At 52.1% G+C, this 9,345-nt stretch overlaps 1 protein-coding gene across 1 annotated transcript; it reads right to left on the bottom strand.

The window, feature by feature from the left end:
• Positions 1 to 2,185: 2,185 nt before the first annotated feature.
• TRIB1 (tribbles pseudokinase 1) lies at positions 2,186 to 8,182 on the bottom strand. The gene is made up of 3 exons (XM_031591218.2): positions 7,628 to 8,182; positions 7,043 to 7,335; positions 2,186 to 5,513 (listed from the first exon to the last, which is right to left on the bottom strand). Exons 1-3 carry the CDS (start codon positions 7,982 to 7,984, stop codon positions 5,045 to 5,047), a joined length of 1,119 nt encoding a protein of 372 aa, XP_031447078.1. The 5' UTR covers positions 7,985 to 8,182; the 3' UTR covers positions 2,186 to 5,044.
• Positions 8,183 to 9,345: the final 1,163 nt, after the last annotated feature.

The raw sequence follows: 9,345 nt of genomic DNA, 5'->3' as shown, positions 1-9,345 counted from the left end.
GGCCAGCTCTAATCTCGCCATAAAGAAAAGCGTTACCACTTGCTCTATGAATTTTATTTATTTTGGTCCTCTGGGCAGTGCTTGCTGTTGTTAGAAACATGATTGCTTCATACAGTTATGTTAATGTTTGCATTTGACAGAATGTAATTGATACTTCTGCTGCGACGGCTTCAAAGCCAAATTAGGAAATGAAGTGCTGCACATTAGCTTGTTTAGCTGGTTAAATGCATACAGTGCAATGAAAACTAATGAGTTCTCTTTAAGGCATTTTCTAAATAGCCAGGTTCATAATAGAAAAAAAAAAGTTCCAGCTGGGAACTCATATCCTAAAGGATTTGTAGTTTTGTTGTAACAAAAATGGATCCTAGCTGCAATATGAATCCTGGGTTTCACTCAGAGAGTGGGATTTTGCAAGTTACAGAGGACAGCGTAAGAACTGTTGCAAATTTCACAGTACTTTCACCAACAATAGTTCTGAGAGAGGTTGCATTTAACAAAGACATTTTTGCAAGGGATTAATTCAGAACATGGTTGTATGTCAGGCTATTCTTCTCGGTGCTCTGTAGGGAAACACAGTGTTCGTAAGAAGCATTTGCACAGGATATTTCTTCATGCTGTCAAACCTGTGCAGTGCCAGAACCTTAGAATCACAGAATGACTTGGGTTAGAAGGGATCTTAGAGCCCATGCAGCCCCAACCCCTGCTGTGGGCAAGGCTGCCACCCACCAACTCAGGCTGCCCAGGGCCCATCCAGCCTGGCCTTGAGCTCCTCCAGGGATGGGGTACCCACAGCTCTCTGGGCAGCTGTGCCAGTGCCTCACCACCCTCTGAGTAAAGAATTCATTCTCAACATCTAACCCACATCTCCCCTCTTTTAGTTTAAAGAGAACTAAAGCTAAATGGTTTTTTCATCCTGACAGAATGCAGTAGCACGAAAAAAAAATGAACAAAAAAATCTGCTTTTGTATAAAGAGATAATCTGAAGAGATTTGCTTGACAGAGTGCACTCAGCACTGATTGAATAATTTGTGTGTTTAAAGCTATCTCTGGGGCCTGCCCTCAATCCATTAACACAGAGCTGAGAGGAGCACTGCACAGCCTTTGTGATTCAGCCAAGTGCAATGAATCTCTCTATGTATCTTTATAAGTGTGTTGGTTTTTGTTGTTTTTTTTTTCCCCTTCATAAATAACTGATGGAGAAATGTCTGAGACCGATTTCAAGGTGTCCTAAAATGAGGGTCGTTGTTTGCATCGGTGGAACTGGAACTCAACCAATGCTTCATAATGAACTGCCCATACACTCAGCAGTGTCACCCGTTTGGCAAGGAGATGTTGACCTTCAGTCTGAGCATGCTGAGCTGGCTGCTTCACCTGGCGCTCCAGGAGGAAGCTGGCTTACACTCTGCTCTATTGCTTGAAAAATTATCGAACGGAGGGATAAAAAGCAGCTGAAGTATCAATTCAGTGTTGATAAAAATATATATCCAGGAGATAAGGGAGGCAGCTGGAGGAACCCAGGATGTCGTGGAAAAACCACAACTTTCTGTTGTTTCCAGCAGCAAATGGATGAGTAGCAAAGGCTCCCAGCACCTTCCGGAGGGGGCAGCAACTTCTTTCAACTTCAGTACAAAATGGTGAGCAGCGCTGAGAAATAAACAAGAGATTCCTGCAGCCCTTGTCAAAAGGGACCATTTAAAAATAGACAAATTATGACTCGAGAAGAAATGTATGCATTGCATAAATCAAAGTTCTCACACCCACCATCAAAGTTTAATCACTTAATATGCTGGTCTTTCAACATGCTCAGAAACTTTGTATACAATAATACAAACGACGAGGTTACGAAGCAATAGCAATTTATTCTGCTGCACAAACGGATGTTGCATTATAATCCCTAAAGCAACACAGAGGTTGTTTGCAGATGTTACTACCATTTGCCATTTATTTTAATTGCTCTACAGTGTCACTCATGAAATAAAGTCATGGGGTGACCTATTCATTCACCTACTGAGGGTGACTTCACTGCAGGCAAAAAAAATATATATATATATATATATATATATATGTTTTAGACATTGACAAGTTTTCACCAAAGTGTGAACCTCCTGCAGTTGTTCTAAGCAAATGCATCAGGGCTCAGATCCAAGGCTGAAGGTATGGCAGGGCAGCGGTAATTCAATCAGCTGGGCGATGCTGTGCATGTATTTTTACAACTTTTGCAAGAATAACATCAGTCAAGTAACTTGAGATATTTTGGTGTCTGACATTCAGTCAGAGAGCTCTAAGAAAATATGCTTACTGCACAGATTGCTGGTTTGTCAGAGTGGGAGGCAAGGCACCTAATTACAGCCATCACACCGCTCTTCGTCATTGACCAGCTCCCATCCCCTCACCTCGCTCTCAGCTCACTTTCTAAGAGCAGAGCCTTTCTCAAAGCCACCCTGGCTCCGAGACCTGCCTGGAAGCAGTTGCTCTGGTGAACAGATTTCGAAAAAAAGGACAAAGTTAAGCATGAGGCAAAGTATAAATAAAAACCGAGCCTCTCTTCCTCCTCCTCTGTACTTGCGAGCGATGATCTCACTGCTCGGGGTGGATTACAAGAGTGGCTCGAGCTCTTTCAGGAAAGCACATTCTCTAACCTTGATACTGCTGCTATTTATACGCCTCGCTCCCAGCCACAAAGCACAGCAGCTCTGTCAGCTTTCAGCTCATTTTTAACAAGAGCACAGGGCAGCTTCTGTGCTTCCGCCAGCAGCACCAGAGCCCACCTTCAGCCTTCCAGCAGCTCTCAGAGCTGCTCCCTTGGAGACACCTGAGACCCAATTTTCCACTAGGTTGCACGTCCCATAGCCAGGCAGGCAAGTGCAGGAGGATGGCCTTTCACTGCCATGTGCACCCAGTTATAAAAGAATGCACAGGCTGAAAGGCAGTGGGGTGACTTAAGTTGGGCGGCTGAAACCCAACAGCTAAATCAGACTGACTCTTCCAAAGCAGAGTCACTTATTTTCCCCATCCTTACCAAACAGGACGCCCTGTCCCATGTAGCTCTTGGGAGAGCTCATGCCCTTTCCACCTCCCCAGTCCCAAAGATGGGGAACAGCGTCCCCCATCCCCCATCCCCTCTCACCTCCATGCAGATTTAACCAGGGGGTGATGAGCCGCCTGCAGGCAATGGCCACGAGCTGATGTGCTTTGAGGCCAAACCCCATCGTTTGAGGCAAAGCCCAACGTTCACCCTGAGACACCACCAGGAATGGGAGCAAATATTATGAAACCAAGTTTATTAAAACTTTCTACAAGTCAGACTTTATCATCCAGGTTTCCACAGATATCTACATATTTACAAGTTGGACATAGTGTTTTCAGCTTTTCTAGCAGATTTTTCCACCAATATATACAAATTCACCGTTCTTTTTCATAGAAGGGTTAAACTGTATCACAGATACAAATGTCAAGCAATCATGAGAGGTTTAGTGCAACGGAGAGCTGTAGTGCCCTGCTCTTAATGCTCATGATTCTGTCAAGTTAGTATTGCCAACAATAATTCACATTAAATTGCTCTTTGACACCTCTTATTAGGACAAACAAAGTACAATGGAACGAAACATAAAAAAGCCCAACAACAACAAAACAACCCCCCACACGTAAGGTATGTACAAAGTACACAGTCCATGAGGTATACATGGTATTCCTGCAGTGTGCCGGCAGCTCAACGCCGGACCACCCCAGGGATGACCCCATCGCCCACCTCACATCCACTGGGCACTGCGCTCTCTCTACCACAAACGGCCATCTCTGTGTGAGCCACTGGGCACAAGGTGTGGAACAGAGGAATCTGAGGCAGGGCTAAGCTTTACTTACCCCCAACCTGGGAAGCTAATCATTTAGGTCTATTTGTTATCCACGCACATTGGAAAGACTATGAATAATCATGCAAAACAAAAGAACAAAATTTAAGGGGGGGGGAGAGAAAAAAAAACAAAACATAGCCACAGGCCAACAACATACCTGAATAATCAACTTAAGGGCGTATGGAGATTTTATTCTTAAGACTGACTTTCTAGGAGCAAGGGGGGAGAGGGGGGGAAGAAGAATTGAGCCTGTAGGAAGACATGAACATGTTTACATATACTGTACAAGATGCCCCTTATTGCTGTCCAAGGCAAGGTGCCCTCCTGATAGTGTTACGTTTGGGGAAACAGATACATTTTGGCACTGGGAGCTGAGACTCGCTGCCTGACCAGCCTGCTGAGGGCATGAAGTCGCACAGGACACACTGCGGTAACTCGAGGCTGAAGGCTATTTAAAACAATTTTGCATTCAGCAAATGGCATCAGAGGGGATCCAGCTGGAGATCAGCTACTCCCCCTTTCCCCTGTGTCAGAAAGGTCCTGGCATCCTGGCAGCAATTGCAGCAGGGATCTCTCTTACGGGAGGATCTGACAGCTTCATCCCTATGGAAATATAACTGACTGGAGCAACGAGCAGGCAGCTGAAGTGCTGATGAAGACCTCCTTCCCTCACTAAAGTGCACTTACAGTCAGAAAACTGCTTTGCAAGACACCAAGTCAACTCCCCCAACTTTAAAAACAAACAAAGAAAAAAAAAAAAAACAACCTAATTTGTCAGATTTGCTCAGTTAGAGATATGTCCTGCGCCCCTCACCCGCTGCAAATCACTGTCCATACAACCTGGGGCAAAGGAGGAAGCCGAGGGCTGGCTCTGCCTCTCTCCACATCACCAGCAACAAGACTCTGCAGCCAAAATGCAGTGGGAAAGGGCAGAGGGCACGGGAGGCAGGAGCAGAGCCATGTGGTTCCTCCAGGCAGCAGGACCGAGCTGCCGGCAGGGCGAGCATCGAGCTTCTGTGTGCGCTCACAGCAGAGATCTGTGGGTCGATGTTTATCTGAAAAAAGGTCACTTTTCTGACCATACTGGCACTTTAAGATGCTTTGAGTCTGTAACGTGGAAAAATAAAAATAAAATAATGAAACCCTAAGGAGATGCCAGAGGTGAGAACGGCGAGGTTCATGAGATTTCAGGGTTAGCAGAAGAAGGAACTGATATCGTCATTGTCTCCATGGTATTCTGGAACGATTTGGTCGGAAGTTCCTGTCTCCTGGTCTGTATATCCTGGCTCCAGGACCGCCTCGAACCAGGGATGGAGCAGGATCTCCGGGGCTGTGAGTCTTTCGGAGGGCTCCCGCCGCAGGAGGCTGCGGATGAGGCATCGGGCTTTGGGGGAGACGTGGTCAGGAATACAGAACTGTCCGCGGCGGATTTTGGAAAACAGGGTGCTAGGGTCCGAGTCGTGGAAGGGATAGCGTCCCACGAGCAGGGTGTAGAGCATCACTCCCAAGCTCCACACGTCAGCCGACTTCCCCGAGTACGTCCCCGTTGTGTTGAGGATCTCAGGGCTGACGTAGGCGGGACAGCCATGTTTATCCGACAGCGCGTCGTCCTCGCCCTTGATGATGTGCGTGTCCTCCAGGCTCTCCAGCCTCAGCTGCGTCCTGCGGGGGGCAATGGATGGAAGCCTTGGGTTAGAGACAAGGGGCAAGCAAGACCAACAGCTCTGTGCAGTGACCACCACTCCATTCCATGCATTACCAAAGGAGAGGCAACAACTTCCTAATTTGCACCAGGGACGCTTATCCCAGACCCAAGTGTAGCTATGCGCATGGTTGTTTGCTGGGATGTCAGCAAGTGCCGGGCTCTTGAGGAATGCCAGCGAAGCTCCTGCTGCCATCCCAGCATTCATTTTCACAGCACAAAGCCTAGTTGTTCTGTACTCTGTGCTCACCAGCTTCCTCAATCACTATTTTCTCCCTTTTGCCTTTCCAGGTGGTGCCCCGGTCCCGGTGGTGGCAAACCGGGAGCTTCCCAGCAGCAGCTACCGCTCACGTGCCGCAGGGATGTGCTAACTGCAGCCTGTCCTCGGCGTGACCTCCCGCTGCAATGCAAAATACCCATCGGTTCTGTAAACGGAAAATGTGACTCAATGCGAACCGTGGGCCCGGGATTGGCCGCGGGAGCACTGAAACTGCACCTGTGCTGGTGAGCCCCAGCGCCCGCCTGCCATTGCTTAACCCTCTTCTTGCCAAACGCAATGCACATGACACTCGCCTGTGCAACACCAGTTTCCAAACGAGCCAGGCTGTGTGCAATGTAACATTTCAACAAATGTTTCATCTCACTAGGGGCGGGAAAAGCTGCAATAGTTTCCTTCAAAGGAATTACTTTCTTTGCATGTCAACATACGGCTGTTTCTGTTTAAGAGGTGCAGTACTGGTTCGTTGTCTTATCACCTTCACAACCGATATCCCATAGAAGCAGTTAAAAAAGAAAACCAAACAGCGGTTTCTTCTGTTTCATCACATTAAGCAGGAGCCCACTGCAGCCTGTACCCATTTTTTGAGCTTCATACAGCACAGCGGCCATCCAGGGTCAATTCCTGGGGCTGACACCACACTCCCAGCTCTGCCACGTGCAGCATGGTGCACAGAGCAGCCAGCTCTCCAGGGAGACACTGAATGCTTTCCCTGGTCTAAATTTAGAAGCTCATCCCAACAGCGTGCCAGCAGATGGGGGAAGCTGGAAGCACCTTGCTATAACTCAGGCTTTAGGTTAAGTTCTACCACTTTTCCCCCCCGTGGGACATTTAACCACATGCCGCCCTCTGTGCCGTGCATGTCCATATCCACAGAGCAGCAGAAGCATCACCACCAGCATGGAGATGCCGAGCAGCACTATGCTGCCCTCGTTCCCTCCACATCCCAGCCCTTCATTCGTTTGGCCCTACAACTCATCCATCATCACCAAGACCCAACTGCTGTCCCGTGACTACCAATGGATCTCACTGAACTTCTGCTGGAGGAGTGGAGGCTGATGGAGAGCTCCCTCCATTCCCTCAGCCAAGACCCGTCCGCAGCCCCTGTGTGCCCCACTGCACACATGGGGCACGGACCCGCCCCGCTCTTGGGATGCTCTTTGCCCTTCTGAATGAGGCTTCTCCACTCCCCGCCCGGTGACAGCCGCTCACCTCTCTTCGTTGGAGAAGACAAATTTCCTGAGCTTGAGGTCTCCAAGCACGATGGCCGACTGGTGGCAGTGAGCGACGGCCGCCACGATCTGTCGGAAAAGCCGGGCGGCCTCCTCCTCCCTCAGCCTCTTACAGCTCCGCACGTAGGAGTGCATGTCCCCAAAGTCCTTCTCGAAGAAGACGTAGGCCTTGGTGTCTCCGAGGATCACCTCCACCACACCGGTGATGTTGCGGTGCGAGGGCAGCTGGACGTAGGGCCGGATCTTGTCCTGGTAGTGTTTGAGTGGGAACACCTGTGCGGAGGAAATGAGCACAACGTTCGTTCTCGAGGGCGTTGGGAGCGGAATCGCGTCCAGCGACTCTTTCCAAACAATGCCGGAGATGGAGGAGCGCCAGGGCTCCGTGCTCCACTCGGAGCGGCACCGAGACCCTCCCCGCGGCTCCGCCGCTCGTTCCGCACGGACGACGGGGAGCAAAAGCCAAACCAACGGAAACCACAAACCGCCCCAAAGCCTTTCGTCCAATTTCGGAACCCCTCCGAGCCCTCACCGCCCGCCGACCCGCCCCAGGACGCCCAGCGCTCACCTTGCAGCGGAGCTCCCTGCCGGAGCTGACGCTCAGCGCTCGGGACACCTGCTCGCGCTCGGCCAGGGGCAGCAGCAGATAGGAGGCGATCAGGCTGGGCCCCGCCGTGCCCACATTCCCCGCCGCCCCTCCGCCGGCCGCGGGCGAGGCGGGCGCGCAGGGCGAGCCGGGGGCGCTCAGGCAGTCCGGGGTTCCGCCGGGGCATTCGGCCAGGCGCGGGCACTTGGCGGCCGGAGCCTCCTCGGCGGGACCGTCGTGCAGCGGCGGGAGCCGCTTGGCCGGGGCGCTGCGGCAGCGGGCTGCCGGCAGGAGGAGCGCGGCGGCGCGGCGGGGCGGCGGCGGAGCGGGGCGGCTCATGGGGGGCGCGGAGCGGAGCGGCGCGGAGAGAGGAAGAAGAGGAAGAGCAGGAGGAGAAGAAGAAAAAGAAGAAGAAGAAGCGGGGCCGGGGGCTAAGGGCGGGCGGAGCGCGGCTGGCGCATCCCCTCGCTGTCCCCGCCGCAGCCCCGGGCCGTATCCACCATCTGCTGCCGACTCCGCGCTAAAGTACTTGGAGGCTTTAAAAAAAAAAAAAAAAAAAAAAAAAAAAAAAGATGGTTTCTCCTCCTCCTCCCGGCCCCTGACGCACGGGGAAGTGGGAGGAGGGAGCTCGGCCCGGCCCCGCTCCGCTCCGCCCCGCTCTCCGCCCGCCCCGCCGTGCCCCCGAGCCTCTCCGTGCGGTGATGCCGCAGCGCCCGTCGCACCCGGCCGACCCCGACCCCGCGCGGCGCTCCCACGCGTGAAAGCGGAACGCGGAGCCCGGCTCCGTCGCCACGAGGCTCCTTGGTTCGCTCAGCCCCGCGTGAAACTCGGGAGCCAGCGAGGGGCCCCTCCCGGAGCGGCTGTAGGGCGGGGAGCCGCCGAGTGGGAGGAAAGCGAGAGAGAAACGGGCAGCAAACAGAAAAACGCGCGGGGAGCTGCAGCGTTAGCGCTTCAGGAGGAAGCACGGCCGGCTTTTCTGTTCACATCGGTGCCCGGTTCCAGGAGCTCGGCGCCGAGGCTTCCCCGTGCCGCGGGTTGCCCGCCCGTCCGCCCCAGCCCCGGCTCCGCCGTCAGCGTTCGCCGTGTATTTTAAGAAACGCATGAAACCGTGCTGCTGGCTGAGTCACGGCATAGCAGAGCCATTAATGCGTTTAAACACAAAATGCATATGCCATAAAGGGATATCCCAGGGGCTGCATTTTCCTTTCTTTGCCTTTTTTATTTTTTTTATTTTTTTTCCTTTAACAAACAATTCGGAGAACGTCTGCAGATTTTTTCTGAGCGATTCACCGCAGCTCGGAACGCGCTGTTGTATTTTGTTCCCCTTATAGGCAAAGCATGCACGGACCATCAGCCTTTCTGCTTCGTGTTGCCCCTCCTGGAAGGCTGCGTCCCGTCGGTGCTTCTGTACAGGTGTCACGAGATGGGCGCCCATCTGTGCCCCGCTGTCTCTTTCTGTTGGTCACGCAGTGGCACAGCCTGCCGGGGGTGGGGAGTCCCATCCCTGCAGGTGTTCAAGAAGCGTGTGGATGTGGCACAGAGGGACGTGGTTAGTGGGCACGGTGGGGGTGGGCCGATGGTTGGACTGGAACTTTTTGGCTTGCCTGGGCCGCACTGAGTGAGGAGGAATTGCCTTTGGCTGCATATATGTAAGTTGCTTCAGAATTCATGCCTCCTATTTATTTCCACGGAAAGTACAA

This window comes from Phasianus colchicus, chromosome 3, assembly GCF_987193195.1.
Source record: "Phasianus colchicus chromosome 3, bPhaCol1.hap1.1, whole genome shotgun sequence".
NCBI lineage: Eukaryota > Metazoa > Chordata > Aves > Galliformes > Phasianidae > Phasianus > Phasianus colchicus.
The sequence above is the reverse complement of the archived record's forward strand: the minus strand, read 5'-3'. Positions and strand labels throughout refer to the sequence as shown.